This window comes from Gymnogyps californianus, chromosome Z (genome assembly GCF_018139145.2).
Source record: "Gymnogyps californianus isolate 813 chromosome Z, ASM1813914v2, whole genome shotgun sequence".
NCBI classification, from domain to species: domain Eukaryota; kingdom Metazoa; phylum Chordata; class Aves; order Accipitriformes; family Cathartidae; genus Gymnogyps; species Gymnogyps californianus.
In genome coordinates, this window is record NC_059500.1 from 18141421 (window position 1) to 18163982 (window position 22562).

Below are 22562 nucleotides of genomic sequence, written 5' to 3' on the forward strand. Positions count from 1 at the left end.
GCGGCGGCGGCGGGGGCAGGCCGGGGGGAGCGGGGTCGTGCCGTTGAGGAGCTGGCGGTGACGCCGCCGGGGCGGGCTCTCGCGAGAGCTGGCGCGGCGCGGCCGCTCGGCGGGCGCGGAGGCAGGGAGCGGGCAGGCGGCGAGGCCGGTGGCAGGAGGCGCTGCGCCTCCGCGCCCCCCCCCCGCCCCGCCAGGCTCCGCCCCGCAGTATGTGCCGCCGCCTCCTCCGCCGCCCGCGGGACGAGGGGCGGCCGAGCGGCGGGGGCCGGCGGGCCGGCGGCGCCCTCTCGCCATGAACCTGCACCAGGTGCTGACGGGGGCCGTGAACCCCGGGGACAACTGCTTCTCCGTGGGGAGCCTGCACGACCAGCCCTTCACGGTGAGTGCCCCCGCCGGGGCCCGGGCGCCTCCGCCAGGCCCGCGCTCCCCGTCGCCTGAGCCGGCGCCGACAGCGGCTGCGTCAGGCGCGGCGGCGGCCGGCCCTTGGAGCGGGGGCGGCTCGCCCCCCAGTAATGTCGTCGGCCGGCAGCGGCGCTGCCCGCCGCCGGGGGAGGGCTTCCCCGAAAGGCCTGCGGTACACCTGCCCGGGGCCGGGGCCGGGCGAGGCGTGCAAAACTTACCCGGAGCGGCGGCGGTTCCCGAGCCCGGAGGTGCGGGCAGCGTCTGGGGTGGGCGGGACGGGCGGCCATCCTAGCTGGGCAGGGGTGGAAGGGGCGCGGGGCGAGTGGGGTGCCCGGCAGAGGCAGGCGCGCACATGCCGCTCGTAGGGTGTTTGCTAACGCAGGAATATGGTGGCTCTGATAAAAGATTACATAAACGTCAGCCGGCACATGCCGCTTTCTGTGGAAGGGAATTTCAGCACTCGCTTTCAGTCAGATACGTAATTGAAATCCTTACTGGTCATAGTTGAAGAAGATCTTGAAATACCGTGCCTTATTCTTAAGATTTTAAAACCATTTTTGAACTCCCTGTCGATTTTTCTGCTTAGAGTGGAGAAAAAACACTTGCAATATTTAGTAAAGGCTAAAGCCTTTTATTACTGTTTGTTTTCCACCCTTTCACTTTTGTTCTGTAAACAGACTTCTGTTGTGTTTTTCTTCTCACCCTCCCTCCAAAATACACCGTTCCTGCCTTCTGTTTTGGGCTGAAGAGGAATGAAATAAGACACAGCAAAGTTTCTCAGTGCACCACGTTTGAGTATTTTTAACCTTACCTTTTCTGGCTGCCCCTAATTACAGCATAGTGTGGTTTTGAGTTTGAGGGGGGAATGATACATAAAAATGCAAGAATTAAGAAACATATGTTTTTCTGTCCTGTTTGGTGTAAGCAGTTAAATTCGGCTGGCTACGTGCAGCTTTGCTGTCTGGCAGTGGTGCGGTGTCAGTGCTGGAAAGGTGAGGTACGCTCAGTGTCCAGAGCGAAGCACCCTAGAGCTGGTTCCCCAGAGTTAGGCTGGCTTTGCAAAGTCCGTTTATCTACAGCCTTGTCCGGTGATATGCTTGCTTCCAAAAAAAATGAATTGTGTAAATAAGTTCATGTTGGAAGATTTCTTAAAATGCAGCAATTGGGACTTCAAATTCCCAATGTGCCAAACTTTCTGATTTTACATATCCAGAAATATTAAAGGCCCACCAGTGGTGGGAAACCATTTGGTAAGAGACAAGGAGGTTTGCTTTAGAGTGAAATGCTAGTAAGCTTTCAAAGTATATTCTTGTAAGTTTTCCATTTTGGTATCATTCTTTTTTGAGGGAAATAGTTCAAGTTATTAATGGCACTTAAGCACTCTCTGCCTAACTTATCAAAAGTGTTAGAGCTCCCCAATGGATAAGAAGAGTAAGAATCTCTCTTTGGGGAGAACGGAATGATTGGGAAGTGCGGTTTTCAGTAACTGTTTCTATGGTCTCTTTTTTACAAGAGCTTTTTGACATAGGTGTAGTAACAATGTTTCCTATAGACACATTCATCTTCATTATGTCCTTTTCCCCAGAAGGTTATTAATGAATTTGTCTTCATCAGATTTAAAACTGCTAACAGAAATATCGTTGACTGCTTCATGGTTTTTTTTTTTGTTGTTGTTGCTGTTACTCATTCTATAATGCTATGTTAAGTTCATGAGGTTGCTCAGAAGGATTAAGAAGTGAAAGGTACTGAAGCTAATTTCTGCCTTTTTTGGAAAGAAATGGTGGATTTAACCTTTAGAAAATCCAACAAGAAAAATGAACAGGTGTTTTCCCATATCTGAAGTAATGGTATAAGCATTAATAATTATAAATACTGTTGAATGATATCTTGGAAATGGAAAAAAAAAAATGTCCCAGCAAACTTCTATGTTTCCAGTTTTCGTGGCTGAGAACTCATAAGAGTTGATATTTCAGTGTTATGTACTGTACAGGTGGGATGAGTTACCTTTGTCTGACAAGAGAACTTGGTCTGTAATACTTTGATTTTTTGGATACAGTATGGTTCAGAATATTGTTTGATATGGTGTACTGAATATTTAAGGTGAAAAGTTTTTAAATATTATAGTTTTAAGCTAAAAGTAACAGATTCTTCTCCTAAACTCTGAAAGATTAGAAGTGAAACTAGTAAAAAGTGCCCGTACCCACTGAATTACATGCACCTTTCTGAATACGTGCAGTTCTGTTTTAAGATGGTATTTGAGATACTTGTCCTAATGGTGTGCAGGTTTGTTGTTCTGGCCTTCTTTTTTTTTGGGATGTGAAGTGTCAAGTGGAGCATGAGCTTCCATGGAGAGAATGCTGATAAAGAGTTTTTGGCACGTCTTTTATTTATATATAGAAGAAGGCTGACAAGCATCAAGATATCATAAGAAGCATGCCTGTTATTTGTCTCCTGAGAGCAGGCGGTAATAACGTATGGTACACTAAATGAACGAGAACTCAGCCCTCAGAAGTCAGAATTTAACTGTTTAGTCTCTATGTGCTTCTCCTGAAATCGAATTCTTTTATTTTCCATGTGTTTGTCCACAGTGGAATACATCCTTTGCTTTCTGTTGTTGTTTTCAGAACTGAAATATCTGAGTAAAAACCCATTTGTTTAATAAGTTCATGGAGTTCATCACATAGGATGCTGCTGTACTAGTTATTACTGAAGTTGTATTTAAGTTATTGGGGAACCAGCACTGATAACACTTTTGTGATTGGTTGGCTTTGTGCATTTTTGCTTATTCAGTTCTGCTTCTGTACTATTTTTTTCCTTTTGTTTTTTTTCCAAGTATCAGAAGAGGGAAAAAAAAATCACTGTGAGCAATAGCAACTTTACAAGCACAAGTCCCAAGACTGGTAATGGAAGTCACAAAAGAGCAATTGTTTGGAGGGGTGAAAATTTGGGAAAGAAAGATAAATTGCATGGTTTATTTCAACGCAACCAGAATCTTTTCTGGACAGATTTCTTCCCTCTGTGTGATTAAACTCATCCTGGACTTGAGACTTGCTTTGTATGATTGATAAAACCGTGAACTTCAAACATTAAGTTGAAAAGCACTTGGGAAATGTGTTTTTTGGATAGTTTGGTCAAGACCACACTGAATTTTCCAAAGATGTTGGGTTGTGATACAAAGATTTCCAGCTTTGTAAAATTTTTTGATAAGTAAAAGTAGATTCTGTGGCTCAATAAATTTGTTACTTATCTGTCTAGAAAATACTTAACATTTTCTTTGTATTTAGAACTCCATACATATCTATAGTCAAGAAAATGGACTGGTCATAAGAGTCACTCAAGAAGTTACACTGTTTACACTTGCTTCTTGATTGTGATTTAGAAAAAGGAAGGAAACCTTTTTGATACTTCCCCCCCCATATTCCAGTTAACTTATTCTGAACTTAAGAAATGAATCGTTTTTTAACTGAATTAATCTAAAAAAAAAAAAAAAAAGGGATACGTCTTTACACTTCAATGAAAAGTGCAGTTTCAGTGAGACTTGATTCTAAGTACATGGCCAATCAATTTACCACTTAAAGAAGTATATTAGTTCAAGTACTTTTGATAGATTAGAAAGTTTTTGGTTTTTTTTTCCAAGCATGGTGAAAGAGTGTTTCTTAAATTTAATTAATCTTTTTAATGAAAGTAATAATTTTTTAAAAAATAACATATTTAAATGTAATACTTAGATTAGTGTAAATTTTGATACAATAATGGGGGTGGGGAGAGGCCATGCTAAAAAGACTAGTGCAAATTTATGTCTGCAGGGGTGAGATTTTTTTTTTCAATAGAGCAATTCAGCAAGGTCCCATGTGGTTCATGGTGACTGTGCTTTTTGATTTTGACCATTCTGTGCAAAGGAGAAAAATACAGATGTTATTGTAGTTATCACCTGCTTAACTGATTTATTTGCCTTTAATTTTTATCTTCACTTCTCATAAGAATGACCTTTGTTGTAAATTTTTCTTAGAAGAGGAATTGATGAGGAGTGGGGAAAAAAATAAGAGAAGTGAAACATGAGGAAATACTCCTCTCCCACCTGTGCCTATTTGTGTTGCATATAAGCAGTATTAAGCCCTTGCAGACTGGGACTGTATGATGTTTATGTGCTCAATCCAGCAGAAGAAACAGGTACCTGATGTAATTAATGAAGATGAGTTTTTCTGGTTTTTTGATAATAAGTTTTTCCTCCTAGTCTACAATGCTTTTCCTTGGAATAGCTTTTTTTTTTTAAAAAACTGCTAAATGAATCTTCCCTAAGGTATAATGGTTGTAAAGGTCGTAAAAATACCTATTGTAAACTTCCACTTTCAAATGGGTTAGAAACATTATTCAGCTATTACAGAATTTTGATACAGTCTTTTTAATTGGTCAATTTGGTTGTGAGCCCTGGCATCCTGACCTTTGGGACTTGCTTTATTTCGCTTGCAAGGGACATAAGAACCCTTGAGACCCATCAGTGATAGAAATGGCCTTGATGTGGCTTGAGAATTACCTCCGATACAGTAACTGAATCAGTTGCAGAACAAAAGAAGCAAAAGACAATGTGGGTTGTTGTACTGGTAAGCTTCCAGTATAGCTATAGTGGAGAGAGAACATTTCCAAATAACTTACTGTGAACTGTTAAATGCAGTCCCTTGGTCTGCTTTGGCTAGGTGGTTCTGTATGACCTTGGGCCCAGCACAGAGTTCTGCATTATCTTTCTAGTCTGTGTGTTTATCCTGTATATATTTGCATGTGTTTATGTATACATTACTTATGTATACACTTATAAATGCGCATGTGTGTACACACGTACTACTGTATTCATCTGTGAATAATAGCTGGCATTTTATGGTAGGTGTACTTGTGCCCTTCGTGTAAGAGATCTAGGTTAAATAAAGTTTGTGCAAGTTGTGCAACATAATGTGTCAGTCCTTATGTAGCTGTAGCAGAAACTATAGCAAAAACTTTGTATGTCAGTACATAGAAGAAATATATATGAGTCGAGTATAAGGGAGATAATTGCTTTAGAGGTGCTGTGCTATGTAAGAGGTCAAGACCCCTGCTCATTTGCTTTTCTTCTCTTGAGAGTAGAGTCTGATTTGCCAGTACCATTCTCTGTTTTTGAGTTGTGTGTATCAGGCTTTCACTTTAGAAAGAAATTAGAATAGTTCATATAGTTGTCTGTACTATTTTCTGTTAAAACAAACGTTTTTAAAGCAACGTTATTGTTATTGTCAAAATAGCTGTTAATCTTCAAAGAAATATGATTTTAGAAATAAAAGCTGACATCTGATTAAAAGAATGGGTAGAAATTGTGTGAAAACCCAGTACTTCATGCAAAATCACATTTCTTTTCACAGGCCTGAAACATCTTTCACTTCCTAATTTCGGGTTTGTTTTGCTATGTCAACAGCTAGTGAGAACTAGTTCAAGCTGCATGAACATGGATTTATCTTGTTTATTTGTGTAACAGCAGAACAAGGCATTGTTTAATAAACATTCCAAGAACATGATAACGTCAACATTATCTGCTTGTCCCATTGTGCAAAGACAACTTTCTTGTAAATATTCTAGGACATTCTTAAGGTGAAAGGCTTTTATGGCTTGCCAAAATCAGACTTAGAGGCTCTGCTTGCTTTAAAAAGGCATCTTAGGGCTTTATTATTATTATTTTAAAATTAATATATATTTAGGAATTCTTTCCTAGTTGAACTGTATGGCAGCATTTTGTGCTTCCCCCCCCGCCGCCGGGCCAGGTAATGTAGACAAGAGTATAGATACGAGAAATACTTATACTCTGAAATTGCTTCTTGCCCTACATGTAATAATACACTTGAATTATGTTTTTTCTTAGTTTCCATAGCTTATGAAAATCAATCTCAGTAGCTTCTTTCAAAATGAAAATGAGTGACGTGAACTATTGTGGACAAGTCCTGCAGTAAAAAGTAGATAAAGTTGACTGGTAGGCAGAATTCATTTTTGTTGTATCTGAGAGACTGTTAGGGTATAGAAAGTATCCCTTACTCCTGAGTACTGACTTCCATTATACTATGCTAAAATACCTCCTACAGTTTTCTGAGGTGAAAAAAATCTAAGTGTAAAATGAGTCCAGCAGTTAGTTTTATGCTCTTGTTTTAGAGAAATGTCTTTATAGGATACTACTGCTGAGAAACCTCATTCAGAACTGGAGTCTGGGTTCCAGTGACTGTGTATGAGGATGTGAGTTCTCTGTACAGAGACAGTCTAATGGACGAGTTGCAGTGGGGACAACAAAGAACCAAAGGAAGGACACCTTAGGAGAAGGGGAACACTCAAGCTTTCCTCCCAAAGTGTCTGGTCAGTGTGAGGTGTAATGGGATTGGAATGGTAAGCAGCAGTAGAAAAGGCAGCCTGTTGCAGTTTCATTTGCCAGACAGCTTAGTTACCTTCTATTCAGACACTTTTTTCCTTTGAAATATATAGCTTCCTTCCCCTCTCCATCCCTTGCCTTTTGTCTCTGAAATTGTGGTTCTCCTGCAGGTGAACATTGACTAAACATCAAAAATAACCTCCAAGTCGTCATCCTTCTGCTTGGCTGTAGTTATATTTGGAAGCTCTTGGAAAATGTTTTTTTTTTTTTTTTTTCCCCTTTCTACCTCTTTGGGGACAGATCAGCTCTACAGGCTTAAAAGCTAATCAGTCATTCTGCAGCTTATTGGGGATTGGGAAGTCAATGTGACCAAGTATGATCTAATCCATCTGAATAGACTGATGTCAGAAGTGATTCTTTTTTTTCCTGAATGTCAATTTTTTTCAGGTAGTGTGGAGAATTACCAGAACATAAGGATGGAATGACTATATTTTTCTTCCAAGAATAAGATTTTAAAAGGGCCCTCCTCTCTCACCCACACTGGTCTGGATTCTTATGAATGCACTTATAATTAATTGTTAGAACTGAGAACCGCTAGGATGAGAAGATATTCCCCAACTTTTCTTCAGAAAGTTCATCCCCGATTTGACAAATTTTTTTTTTTTAAACACACAGCATATGAAGTTGGGCAAGAAATGAGTATTAAACATAAAATAATAGCCATGTTTAATCATAGCAAAAGGGAGGAGGAGCTATAGCTCTTGGACAAGAGTTTATATTCGTAAAGGGGAGATTTTCAGGAAACGTCAAGTTGAGGTGTTTGCATACCTCTTTGAGCTACTGCTGACCAGCACAGCCTGGGTTAGCAGGAGATAGCCTGAGTTCTGATACTGCTTTAAGTCCTTGTTCCTGATACATTGATGAATATACCAGTTTCTAAAGACTCCAGTGTGTAGTGTTTGATAGTTACTTTAGAGTTTTTCCAGTGCAAAATGCCAAGTGTACTCAGGACTTTTTTTTTGTACATTAAAACTGGTTGAGTTCTTGATCCCATTAAAATGATTAGTTTATGAACTTCAGGATTGCTGCTAATGATATATGTTACTATATATGCTAGTTCTTGCTCACCGTGATGGAAATATTGTAGTGTTGTGATGCTGCGTGATCTCAGGCTTGCCTGTGAAGCTAGAAATGGAGAGAACCAGATGGGAGAAATCTAGTAAGTCTACAAAGTACTGATAGGGCCTAGAAGGGCATACAGAAGAGCAGGTGGGCTTCATACAGTCTTTGGCACTTCAGTCTTTTAAAGATGTTTTTAGTAAAGCCATGTTATCTGTTTAAAGTGAAGCACTCTCCCCCCCCCCCCCCCCCCCCCAAAAAAAAAAAATTGCGTCCGTACAGAACACTAAATTCAGCAAAATGGCTTTGGGAAAAAATTTATATATGGTGCTTCTGAGTAACCTTGCCTGGTGGACTACGGACTTAAGCAGCAAGTCACCAGGTGAGATGGTTTTTAACTAAAGAAAAAAATGTTCTGTAAGGAACAGGTCCAAAGTTCGTGTCACTGTGATATCAAAATAATCACTGTAACATTTGAACAAAAAATAGCACTCAATCTCCTCTTTTGGAATGAGTTTTAAATTAGACTGCTTTGGAGCCTGCAGTTTAATATGTCAATTTGTAATAAATGCTGCTCTTTTGACAGGAGGAATTACACTGCTTGAACCTCTTCTTGAAGCTGAAGAGGGGACAGGACAGGAAGGGGCTTAAAAACCTGACTAATTATAAATGATCATAAATAAATATATGGTTATGTTTAGTCTGCAGAAGCATTATAGACAGCGTTTTCAATTAGCAAGTAATTTTAAGGGTGGCTGGTGACTGGCTGGTTGGAAAGTAATAACTGAATATTGGCTGAGAACGGTGATCACAGTCTTCTGGGTAAGATTGTTTTGTGAAGTATCACTGAACCCTTTGTGGGAAATAATGTCTTTGGACCGAAATCTCCATATTTTTTATTTTATTTATTTTAATGTATGTAATGGTATGATAGTCTAGGTCAGGCTAGGTAAAAGTACTTTTTCATGTGAAACACCTGAAAACATGATCATCAGATTTCAAATTTGTAAATCTATCAATCAATTTTTCTGCTTTTTTCCAAGTCAAAATTGTTTTTAGTTCATATACTAGAAATTAGTAGGGTTGATTGTAAGGCACGATCGTTTATGTCAGTATATGTCATATATGTCAATCTTCCATCTGCAGTTTTTGTGAGACTGTTCTGCTCTTGAATCTTTTGTCCAACTAAAATGGCATTTTTGGCCCTTTTATCGTTCTCTCGCTCTCTAACAGAACACTGTTGTTTGTGCTCTTAATTTTGTTGCTGGCTTCCTGGCTCTAACTTTTTAATGGATGTGCATTCCTTGTTCTAGGACTTTCATCCTTGAATGCTATAGTCTTATGCTTATTGGATGATTCTGCTCACTGTTGTTTCCACAAGTTTCTCCACTGTTTAATCTTTCTCTCCATTTTAATCTGTGCTCAGTTTCTAACAAAACTTGCATAAAGATAGGAAGAAATTTTGACTCGGACATTGCAGCACTCAATCAGCTGGCTCTGTGAATGTGTTAGGTGTATCAAATTACTTAGTAACAGTATAAATTTAAGATAAAATAAAATTAATCCATGGAATGCAAGTAACAGGAGACTCAACAAATCTGAAAGCACAATTTCCTTTTTTATAACTAACCTTCATTTTGTTACGCTTTTGAATTTTTCCTTTACTAAGTTCCTTACTAAATGCTTTGTACCATTTTAGCTTCTCAGTTCTATTCCCCCTTTTCAAAATTTATTTTTAAATGCCTCTGTCTCCAGTCGAGGAAATATATTACTTTTTCCTACTTTGCATGAACTTTGTTCTTCCTGCTTTTTCTGTTCTCTTAGATGTTTTCATAACTCCCATCTTTTTTGCCTCTTCTATCTTGAACCACTGTTTGCTTGTTATGTAAGTGTTGGAATGCACCTCTTAAGCATGGAGGAAGAGTAATTTGCCACTTCTGTTGCTTGATTTAAATTGTAGACCTCTATTTGATCTCTGCAGATACCTCTGTACTTCTGCCTATAGTGTCCTACATGGATAGGATACATGGACTATGCTGTTTCATACTTTACAGATACTCTGTAAGTAGCTAAAGCTTCACTTAATTCTTCTTTCTTTTTTAGGCATATGCATCAGGATGTGATATTGTGGTATTGGGGACTGACTTTGAAAGATTACAGATAATCCCTGGAGCAAAACATGGAAACATTCAAGTGGGATGTGTGGACTGTTCAATGCAACAGGGGAAGGTACGTAGATCAGTGTTTCTAATAATGGTCTGCCAATGTCATGTTAAGAACCTTCTCAAGAGTGTGGATACTTGCAAGTTAAGGCAAACAACACAAGAGTGAATAGTAGAATGCCTGAGTGCTTCATGTCTTTATTAGTAGTGAGCAGCACAGTGAATGTGAAATAGTAACCATAGATATGAGGCTGTAGAAGATATGTAGGGCTGCACAGGAAGATGTAGATACACACAGGGCTGCATAGAGGAGATAGCAAGAATTTGATTAAAAGATGAGTAAGGTGGAAGCACAGGTAATGTATTCACTATGGCTTCACGCTACTGGGCATGTCATTGACATGCTTTGACATGTTAGTGGCTGGCAGCAGATGAGTGCTTCCACAAAAATCACTGTCAGGTCATCCAGAAAAAGGACAACCCTTTCAAGCAATTCATAAAGGCTTAAAATTGCTCTTGGACAGGGTTTTGCTGTCTTGAATTCTCAGCTTTTCTTTTTCTTATGTAGGTAAACTGGATCAGAAATGTTGTATTTTAGACACTATTAGATTTCAAGTCCTTCTTACAGAGGTCTTTCTTAATTGTTCTGTCACAGTAAAAAAGAAATAACCAGGTAACTCTGTCCATGGAATGTCACAGTGTGATTAAGCTATTCACCAGTTTAGTAGGAGCTGTGTCTGTGTGCATGTTGGCTCTTATAAGAGGGTTTTTTTACTTTGTTGCTTTCTTTAAGCCTGTTGTAGTGAGGAGGTAACGGGAGCTTTCTGCACATCACTACAAGTCTTACGAGTTGATGAGAGCTTTGGTTAGATTCTGGTGTCCATCTTGAGACAAGACCTCTGCATGGAAACCAGTTAATGTTTACATGTGAAGTCTATGATGATGATCCCCAGCCTCTCTCTGTTCCTGCTTTTTAATGTTTGAGTGGTGAACTCTTGCAATGGTAGTGAAGGAACATAAAGGAAAATGAGGAAATGTTCTCCTCTGTGTCTCTGGTACCTTGTAGCCATAAAGACTGCATGTGTTTCTCCATTGGCTGCTGTTAGCTAGGAAGTTTTTTTGAGTTCACTGGCCATGTCTTAACAGATGGTGAAATACACATGCAGATCACATATCACAGTTAATCTTATAAAATTTTTCTGCAAATTTGCAAGGTCATCTTGACTGCATGATAGCAGTTCTGTATACATTTAAATGACAAACTGCCCTTGAATAGTAAATTAACAAATATGAATATAGCAAACTATCAAGCTTACTAAGCTTTAGAATTTTTTCGTTTCATAAGTAGACCTATGTGGTCATGTTGATTCTGCAAGTTTATACTGTTTGCTGTTAGCAGTTAGAGTAGATGTATATTTGCAGAGTGCTGGAATACTAAGCAGTGAATGGCTAGAAGACTACTTACTGACCGGACTGGTCAATACATTTCCAGTTCACTGTTGCAAGGATGGAATTTCTTCTTACAGCTTCTTCATCAGTATTGATAGACAGATTTCTCTTCAATTTACCGCCAGATTCTTTGTTGTTTAAAATCTATAGGAAGAAGCAGAATGCAACTAATGCAGCTTATTTAGGTTGCAATTTTGAACTTTCTAGAAAGCATCCAGTTATAATTTGTGGTTTATGAATTATGTGCCTTTTTAATTTTTTACTTTACGGAGAGCTGCTATCAAGCATTTTCTCCATGATAGTTGGCCTTTACTCTCTTTGAAGGATCTCCATCATTCTCCCTTTGGATGACAGAGTTGGTTTGTAAAGGAGTTATTTTCTAGTTAAGAAAGTAATGAGTTGAAATTTTTCTCCATTCTTGCCCCCTAAATCTAATTCTAGTTTATTGGGAAGCTAGTGCCTTGTGAAGCTGTTTTGAAGTAGCAACAGCTTAGAAGTTCATGTATGACCTACCTCTCCCTTGGCTTTGAAGGATCGGGGAAACATGGCACCATCTTTTCTCTTCCTAGTTTAGTTTTGGAGATAAACTTAATTCTCTGTCACCAAGAATGAGATGAGGGGAAAAAAACGGATGAGAATTTTTAATCATCCCAAGAAAGCATGTGTGTATATGTTTACGTGTGTTTGTATGTGTATGTTTATAAAACTTAAAAAAAAAGTCTTCCATAGATTTGCGAGGACTAGTTTCACAAACAGTGCAATTTAATCTTAGGCCACTGAATCCAGTCTCTTGCCTCTGGTTGTAGACAACTTGGTAATCAGCAATTTATTTGTAAGTGGCTACAGATCTTCTCCCAGACAATGTAAGCTGCAAGCCCCTTTCCACTTCCTCTAGTGAACATAAGAATTAAGGCCAAAACTTTTAATAACCTGACAAAACTTTAATTGTTTTTGTGGTTTGGCTTGTACAAATATCTAACAGGTGTTGTGGTTTAACCCCAGCCGGCAACTAAGCACCACGCAGCCGCTCGCTCACTTCCCCCCCCCACCCCTGGGATGGGGGAGAGAATCGGGAGGAAAAACCTCGTGAGTTGAGATAAAGACAGTTTAATAGGACAGAAAGGAATGAAAAAGAATGATAATGATAATAATATGACAATAGTAATACTAAAAGAATTAAACTATACAAAGCAAGTGATGCACAGTGCAATTGCTCACCGCTCCTTGACCGATGCCCAGTTAGTTTCCGAGCCGCGATCCGCCCCTCCCAGCCAACTCCCCCAGTTTATATACTGGGCATGATGTCATATGGTATGGAATAGCTGTTTGGCCAGTTTGGGTCAGCTGTCCTGGCTGTGTCCCCTCCCAGCTTCTTGTGCCCCTCCAGCCTTCTTGCTGGCTGGGCATGAGAAGCTGAAAAATCCTTGACTTAGTATAAACACTACTTAACACACTGATGTTTTTAGTTGTTGCTATCAACATTCTTTTCCTACTGAACCCAAAACACAGCACTATACCAGCTACTAGGAAGAAAATTAACTCTGTCCTAGCTGAAACCAGGACAACAGGTTACAAGAAAATGATCCCAGCTTCAGATCATTTGAAATGTTTGATCAAAGTTTGCATCATGGCTGGTGACTTCAGTGTTACAATGTATATGAAGTGTTTCTTTATGGAACAAACCATTTTACTGATGTCAAAGAAAAATGTAGGTACTAATTAAAAATTTCATTTAGTTTACATGCTAATAGGTTACCTGTAGAAAATTGGTAAGTAAAACCAGTAAGTTTGTTAAATAAGACATTTTTAAATAAGACCTTTTTTTTTTTCATAAGTAGAACTACTAATTATTTTGAGTATAAAAGCTCAGTTTTGAATCCAGGATTTATAATTTCATGAACTATACTATGGTGGGTTTTTTGTTTTTTTAGTAGGCAGTCTGTGGGTTCTTTTCAAAGGAACTGTGATTGGTTTATTTTCCGCTGTTTGGTAGTGAATGATAATGTAACTTAGTATGAGTTACAGACCTTTTGATGAATGAGAAAAATGTTGAGGACTTCTATGCAATATGGAGGCCTGGTGGGGAAAAACATAAGTGCATCCGTAAACTATTTGATTTATACTAAAACTTTATAAAATGAGAACCTGATGCTGCCAATTATATTCCTACTTTGGACAAAGTGGTGAGGGTGGACAAAGTTGTTGCCCCAAGGACTGATGCTTCATTCTTACATGGCAGTGCAAGAATTACAGAATCATAGAATGGTTTGGGTTGGAGGGGACCTTTAAAGAGGATCTAGTCCAACCCCTGTGTTGTGGGCAGGGACATCTTTCACTAGATTGTGTTGCTCAAAGCCCCATCCAACCTGACCTTGAATATTTGCAGGGATGGGGCGTCTACAGCCTCTCTGGGCAACCTGTTCCAGTGTCTCACCATCCTCATTGTAAAAAATTTCTTCCTTATATGTAATGTAAACCTACTTGCTTTTAGCTTAAAACCGTTACACCTTGTCCTGTCACTACAGGCCCTGGTAAAAAGTCTTTCTCCATCTTTCTTGTAAGTCCCCTTCAAGTACTGAAAGGCCGCAATAAGGTCTTCCCGGAGCCTTCTCTTCTCCAGGCTGAACAACCCGGACTCCCTCAGCCTTTCTCCATAGGAGAGGTGTTCCATCCCTCTGAGTGTTTTTGTGGCCCTCCTCTGGACCCACTCCAACAGGTCCATGTCTTTCTTGTGCTGGGGGCCCCAGAGCTGGATGCGGTACTCCAGGTAGGGTCTCATGAGAATGAATTAGAGGGGGCGAATGACCTCCCTCGCTCTGCTGACCACGCTTCTTTTGATGCAGCCCAGGCTGCGATTGGCTTTGTGGGCTGCAAGTGCACATTGCCGGCTCATGTCCAATTTTTCATCCACTGGTATCCCCAAGTCCTTTTCCCACGACTGCTCTCAATCCATTCGTCGCTCACCCTGTATTGATACTGGGGATTGCCCTGACCCAGGTGCAGGACCTTGCACTTGTGCGTGTTGAAGTTCATGATGTTTGCGTGGGCCCACTCAAGCCTGTCAAGGTCCCTCTGGATGGCATCCCTTCCCTCTAGCAAACCAACTGCCCCACTCGTCTTGGTGTTACCTGCAAACTTGCTGACGGTGCACTCACTACCACTGTATCATTAGGAATGACTGTAACCTCTCTCTTACAACTCATTAAGGCTTCTCTGCACATCTTATTTCTAATAACAGGACTTGGGACTACAATAGACATTTGGTTGATGTCCGGGTGATTATTGTGGTAGTTTGGAAAATTCTTCAACACACAAATTTGCATTATTCTTTTTGGTGGCATGCCGCTCACTGAGGACTAGTCTGAGTGGCTGTATCATTGTGGAAGCCTGTGGAGACTTTCAGGGGGTAGCAGTTGCTCTGGGCATTATTTGTTTAGCATTTTGGCATGCTAATGTTAGTTTGTCTTAAAAACTCACTAAAAAATATAAAGTGGGAGAACTGTCCACACTTGGAAAAAAGGAAAAAAGAAAAATCTAATCAATATGAGTTTATATAAACTTCTTGCTGTTGGGGTATGGAATAGAATTACGAGAATAAAAGAGTAAGTGAGGTAGTTAAAGAGAAATAGAGAGGGCAAATATTAGTTTGAGATGTATGGAAAAAGTTTCTTCAGGCGTTTTGCAACTGTGACAAAATTACTCTTGGCATTTTTGGGTCAGGCTGATGTTTAGGTTGTTAGTGTGATAGAAATTTATTTAACTATCTGTTCTTTTTAATGCAGAGGGTTTCTCTTTAAGCTACAGATCTATGGATTTTAGGGTCTGTACGAATCTGTACATTTGTACATCTGTACATTTGTACAGTTCATGTACATCTGTAATTAATGGATCTGTAAGTAACAACTTAGGTATGACAGTTTAGTGGTTTTTTTTTTTCTTAAAGCTGTCGTGGCTGATACCGAAATCAGAATGTATTTTATAAAGTGACTCTGACTTTCTTTAATGTTGTTAAAGGAAAACTATGAACTCTTTCTGAGCCAGAATTTCACAGAAATAGGAAACTGACTACTACAGCATATCAGAACTGTAGATGTGCTCCTTTTAACATCAGTCATCACTTCAGAATGCAGGATGTCCATTACGCATGACCTGTGCAAACTCCTTCATTTTTATAAATTTGTATTTCAGAGTAGTTTTAGGCAACATTGCCTTGTGATGGCTCTTTCAGGATCTCTGCCTGAGGTCTTTAACATGCATTTGGCTTTTGGCTCTTCATAGCAAGTCTTTTAAGCTTGCTTTTATATAGATATCTTGAGATAAAATATTCTTAATTTTGTCTTAATGCAAGTTTGGGGTGGCTGATGCCACTGATGGTGTAAGACTTTGAAATACCAATTAAAGCTGACCATACTGGAACTTTTTAAAAAGTATTTTATGTTAGCATTTAGTAGTTCTTCTGTTTTGCAGTTCTCTGCATTGGGTGTGTAGCATGCATAGCTCGAGTTTCTGAACTAAATTTTTATAATGTAGCATGTTCTCATGCCAGGGAAGTCCACAAAAGTACCCTGAACGGAGGTTGGTTCCATTTCTGAGAATGTGAACTCTGCGGACTCCTTTGAGTGTTTACCCAATTTAATGTGGAAAGAATATTGATAATAGATCTGATTTTAAAAAAATTAAAAAAAAGTTCATGTCCACCTGTATACTCAGTAGTTCATCAGGACTAATGTGTAAATAAAAAATTATGTTTTTATTATCATCAACATTTGCTTCATGATTTTTGCTAGATGTCGTTCTTCTGTTATTCTGAAAGGGAATATGGATGTGAGCTTCAGATTTATCTACAAGGAGGGTTAAAAGTAGAATCAACTATTTGCATTTTATTCTTGTTTGTTCTATAGCTTGTTTTTTCTGTGTCTGTTTATGTGCATATAAATATAAATTGCTTTAGATTGCAGCTTCTTACGGAAAGGTGATTTGTATCTTTGAGCCAGTCAGCCTCTTGAAGCAGAGCAGCAGTCATCATAATGTAAGTAATTCATCACTCCTTAATTCATTTACTCAGTTATAAAGCCTGACTCATTTTTCTGGTTTGCTTTAAAGTTGAAGATTTCTTTGATGTCTTCTTTTAATACTAGAATAAAATTGAGAGATAACATGGTCCTTGGGAAGTGAAAATGGTAGGAGGAGGGCAGAGACATGTTATTTGAAATGGTTTTTAAAAAAATAGGATTTACTATAATGCTTCATGTTACTGATTTATCTAACCCTACAATTCATAACTGAAATATTCCAGAACCCAAAAAGACGTGCACACCTCTGTTCTCCCAAAGAGTATAGCCATTACAATAGGAATTCCTTTTTGAACCGTCCTGTGTAGCCTTTATGTCCTGATGTGTTTCACAATTCTTATTTTAACTTTGGTTTATGAAACTGGATACTCTTGGTCAAATCTGTAATAGTTGCAAAAAGTCTATGGCTTTTTTAGAATATCTGACTGAATGCTTATACTTCAGTGTTACAGTGGTGAATAAGAACCACCATTTATTCTCTTGATAGCATGGCTTAGTTTCAGTGACAGTGGGTTAGTGAATTAGTGGCCAGAATCTTAATTTCTGGCTAATAATATGATTCAGAGCAAGTTATTTAACCATGCTTCTTACATGGAGAGGATTACTCTTATAATTAGAAGCATTAGAGTCTAATTAAAGTCAGTTTGATGATATGAGAACTTTGACAGCTCAAGGAACTTCTGTCTCCCTCTTCAGGGGTTTGGTCCCTCCATTTGTATTAATGAATAGTTTATATGGCCGTATAGTGGATTCCCTTCTTTATACTAACCAGCTCAGTCATATGGTTCCTGGTGTACCTGTGAACCAGTGGTATTTTATATATTAATTAAATAGCTGGTATTGAATATATATATAAAATAACTTATACCACTGGAAAGCAGTGGAATAAAATAATGGTGAAATGTGACTTCCTATGCTCATATGAACTTTTTAGAAGTACTGCTCTCTTTTGATCATTGGAGCTGTTGAATCCATCCTGAATGTTCTTCTATATTGGTAAACAGTACACTTAACTTGAAAATTGAAAGTTAGTGTAGTAATTGTAAGCAGTAGAGGAAGCACTCTACACCCATTATTTGCTTTCAAATATTTATAATTGAAGAAATACTGTGTTACTTCATTCTTGCAGTTAACCTCTATGCAATAATTTCCAGCATATTTAGGTTGTTGTAAGATTGTCTCTGTCTTCCATTTACTAGAATGTTCAGGATCTAAAAAAAAAAAGAAAAAGAAAAAACAGCTTCAGAAATATTTCATTTAGATCCTTATCTGCAGGTACCTCTTAGTGTTTTCTACTGAACTTCTGAAAGATTAGTTGTTACATTTTAACTTTCACATCTATGGGTTTGATATTTTTGGAGTGGGGGATGATTCCTTTAAAAATGTCTGTCTTTGTGAATTAAGGAAAAAAACCTGTTGGCTCCTAATATTATCTCCAGTAATGCTTTCAGTTTCTTCCATAATTCAAAGTATCAAAACTTTGCAGCCTATTATGAAAACAGACCGGATAAATATTTTGTGAATTTAATCCTCAGCTTGTTCCAGTGAGTGAAGTAATGATGCAAAATCTGAAGATAGTTGAATGTCCTGTTGCATATTAAAAAAAAAAAGGGGGGGTAGTATCATACACGTTATCTTGACCTTATTGAAGTCCTTTAATTCAACAATACTACTGATATCAAACACCAGGTGTATTTAGTGTATTTCATTTTTGATATATCTTTCCTTTTTTCCAAAAATAAAATCAGACTTCCCTTTAAAAAAATCTCAGATTCTGATGATAATTTTAGATACTGAATTTTTTTCAAGCTATATTTTTAAAATAAGAATTTAGAAACTTCTATTTGTGTGGTCAGATTAATGGAAAGCTATTTTGTTAAAAAATCAGAATGAATCAATTTTTATTAGAGAAGCAGTAATTTATTTTAAACACATCCTTCATAAAAGTTGGAGAGTGCAGTGAAGATGTAGTATTTCTGTTATAAAAGGGGGAGGGGGGGGAAGGAAGCATTTTCGTGCTAACGTTTGTGAATACTTAAAATTTCAGATGTTACATTATCAGTGGCAGAAGAATGCTCAAATCTTACTGGAAGCCATAGCACATAATCTAACATGGGATCCCACAGGTAAGAATAGCGTAAAAGAAACACCTATCTATTTGATACCACAACTAATTTTTTATTTAAATTTCACCATTCTTTGGGGACAAGGAAAAGATTTTTGTTTTGTCCTAGCATGGCAGAGAACATCCAAATGGAGTGAAATCTACCTTTTGTCGCTTGTTATAGGAGAGCCAAAATATTAGGTGCATCTGTATGGTCTTACTCGATTATCCTAATCTCAGCAGTATCTAATGTTAAAAACATGGCTTAAATGGTAAGTATTTGGTGTGAAAGAGGGAAGTCTACAGTACCTCTAGGTGTTTCTTTTAGAGAATAACTACTTTGAAAATTTGATTAATTTTCACAATTTGAACTATAGATACTCAAATGAAAATGTCTTACAATATGGGAGAGTATCTTCTTGCAAGATTGACCCAGTCTGTATCCATGTAGGGGAATATGTAAAAGGCACACTGCTATTACAGTAAATTTACTATAGAAAAGGTGTTAAGATAATATCTGACATATTGTGTTCTGCAGTTTCAGCTTTGCAAAACTGTTTTTTTCCTCTCTCTCTAGAAGTCTATATTTTGCTACTTGTTTTGTAGTTATTGTTATAAATATTTGTTTTAGGCACTCGCCTTTTGACTGGTTCTAGTTGTCTTCAGCTTTGGTCCAATGTTCCTTTGGACAACGCTTCTGACAATGACGGTACTGAAAGAACAGATGTTGGACTTGGAGAATGGAGGTGTATCTGGCAGTGCAAGTAAGAAACTCATTTAAAGACAAGTACTTCTTTTGTCCTTGCTGATGTGTACCTTTCAGATGAAATACTTAGTGTAGTTCAGTGAAATCCTATTGTGTAGTTATTTGATAAATATTACTGATATGCGATAAACTTGAATCATATTTCCCTTGAATATATGACATTTCTTTCTTCCTGCAAGATCATTTGTAATTGGTTTTGGGGTAGTTTATGTTCTTAGGCAGTTCTTCAATTATATTGAACACTAGTAAAATACTGAGGGAAGGCTGCTATTGAGACTGTCCCAGTAGACTTTGTTCCTTGTACAAGTAGTAAGGTGAAAGCTGCATATTTGAAAATTACTGTGCTTGCAGGACTGGTTAGAATAAACTTCCTTCTATGTCCGATGTACTGCACCTTTCTTTCCTTCTTACACATCTCCCCACTTTCACACACCTCTTACTTTTTCTATGTTTATTCTGGATAGTTGGAGCACTCATGCAAAGATGGATGCATTCTGTTCTGCTGCACCTCTGAATGCTCTGGTATTCATGTTGATTTTAATCTTTGTGTATTGGTACATTTAGAAGAGTTTTAGTTTAGGAAGGACACAGTCCTTCCTGCCATAGGAGTACTTTTCTAATACATCAGGTGCACTGTTGGGACCAGTGTACCATATGGAAGTCTGTTTAACAAAGTCTCCTGAAGTGGCTGGCTGGAGGGACCTACCAGAAATTATTCTTTATGAAGCGCTTAGCATTGGTTGGGTAGTTCCCTGGATGTACCTGAAAAAAACCTTTTTTTTTTAATCCTTCAGTTCTTCCTTTTTCTGTGTAGTCTCTAGCTTTTGTCAAGGATGTGTTTAAAATCCCAGGATCATCCAAACAACTGACAAATTTTTCTTTGAATAAAATGAACTTTCTAAATAAAAGAAGTTGAAGACTTACTCAATTTATTGAGACACCTTTGGACCCTCACCTCTTAGCCTAATAAGAGGAGGAGTCAGCCTGTAGATAGAATGCCATGGGTATGGTTTTAGAATCTGGGGTTGTGGTAACAGTAGTCAAGATCATACAGATACTGCTTTTCCTCTGTTCCTTCAATAATATGTTTTGCGTTTGTATCATAAACCTTAAAGAAATCTCCATAGCTCTCCACCTGTTTCTCTCTTTTAAACTCTTGTGGAGGAGAGCGAGCTGAGTGTTCTGTACTTTGAACTAGTAGACCCTGGAAAGGGTCAACAGAACTTGCTTTGTCAGTTCACCTTTTATGCCTGTATGTCTTCTGGCATTTGTACTTCAGTTAGATTTAGAATAGGTTTTTCTTAAGGAGAAGTTTGCAAGATAGTGATTTTGCAGTACTGTCCTTTGCCAGAATAATTTTTAATGTCCAAAGGAAGCATTCCCAAATGTCTTCGTATTGGCCCTACTAGGAGAATGTTGCTTATACCTAGGTGGAAATTGACTTTCTTTGATGCACGACTTTTGTAATTGATTTGCTGTTGTTACTGTGCACACTAAATGCATCATGCTTCTGTCCGCCTGATGGTTAACTTAATTCTTCCTGAAAGTTAGGCATTACAACTTGTTATACATGTCTAATAAATTCAAGATGAAAATGTATGCTGTACTTGTGCTGCATAATTAAATTCTTGTATGTTCTGGTTGCCGTTAATAAGCTTGTCACTTAGGCAATAGCTCAGTGCTTCAAAAGCTGTAAAAGAAGCTCATTTATTAGTATTTCCAATGAAAGTAAAACACAGCAAAAATGAACCACATACTTAAGTTTAGATTATTTTGGTGTGGCATCTTTTGCCAGTGTGACCATTTAATGTAAAACCTACTTTCAGATAGTTCTTAACTACATTAGTCTTTTTACGCCTTTTTGTTTTCTTGAGTTACAACTGTAGAACGTATGAAAAATGGAGGTGTCTTTCAGGTAAGTTGGAAGATAATATGGGACAGCAGAAATCAATTTGAAATCAAAATGATTGTGAAGCGGAAGTAGAGCATATCTGCATACAGTTTAATCTGTTAGCAGCTGTTTTTGTCTTACAATATTTTGGAATATTGGATACTGTAGCCCCCTAAGCTGCAGTTTTTTGGTTTTCTGTTTTTCCTGTGTGACCACAACCATGTGCTGCACACAAGTTTACCTCCTAGTCCTTCTGGACTTTGCTAAAGCTTAAGTTGTTTCACAAAATACAACGGACACTTACATATCAGAATTAAATCACTTTCATGAGTTCAAGGAGAAAAAACTGTTTAGAGTTCTGAAAGTTCTTAAAACTTATTTTCTATTTTTAATTGTCTTTATTTCATAGAACTGCTTCTCAAGTTTGTTTAATGAAATTCTCACCAGATGGGGAGTTTTTTGCTACTGCTGGAAAGGTAAGCATTTTTTTCTAATTGTTTTGTGCTAATTCAGATAAGCTATTAAAGCAAACAAACAAAACAAAAAGACACATTTAAAAAAAAAAAAGCTTTTTAATGAAAATTTTTTTATATATTTTTTACATACTATTTCCAGTAATCCCTCTATGCATCTTTACATTTTGGTAAATAAGAATTTGGGAGAAAGGTAGTTTGCAGTGGGAACCCAACAAATATTCACTGCTTACTGTTTTAAAATACCCATTTTTAATTGGTACCAAATTATGACATCAGAAAGAGAAGAGTTTCAGGGAATTAGGGAGATCTGTGGATGAGCTCACTGCTGGATATCCTTCTAGTGAGGAAATATATTCAGTATTTCACTATTATCGTGACACCATTAATCAAAAATGGCTCTGTCTTTTTGTGTAAAGTATCTGTATGCCTAGTTGTGTACACAGAAGAGAATTCACATTCCCCGCTGCAGTTATATTCGCACATAGTTAATGTCAGTGTTTGTGGCCAATCTTACAAATTAGTTCTGTGTGCTCAGCATTGAGTGGTTTATCAGCAAAAGCAATAAAGCCCCGTGGCAAAATAAGCAAAACAATTAAAGCAAAATGTCACCATCATATCTTTTCACTTCCTGAAACACTAACAAACTAATCTTTTATTTATACTACAAAACTTGTTGTTCAGGTTTTGTAAGAGAATACTATCCTAACAAGTCAAAGCAGAAAAAAATCAAGATAACGTAGAGGATCCA

The 22562-nt window shown here is 38.1% G+C and overlaps 1 protein-coding gene across 2 annotated transcripts in view; it reads left to right on the forward strand.

The window, feature by feature from the left end:
* The first annotated feature begins 292 nt into the window (after positions 1-292).
* The window catches only part of DMXL1 (Dmx like 1), an 85793-nt gene continuing 63523 nt past the window's right edge, over positions 293-22562 (forward strand). For both annotated transcript variants that reach the window (XM_050913447.1, XM_050913448.1), the window contains exons 1-6: positions 293-379; positions 9998-10123; positions 16457-16534; positions 18625-18703; positions 19313-19445; positions 21748-21814. In XM_050913447.1, coding sequence (XP_050769404.1) covers positions 293-379; positions 9998-10123; positions 16457-16534; positions 18625-18703; positions 19313-19445; positions 21748-21814 — 570 coding nt within the window. The remainder of the gene's footprint in view (positions 380-9997; positions 10124-16456; positions 16535-18624; positions 18704-19312; positions 19446-21747; positions 21815-22562) is intronic.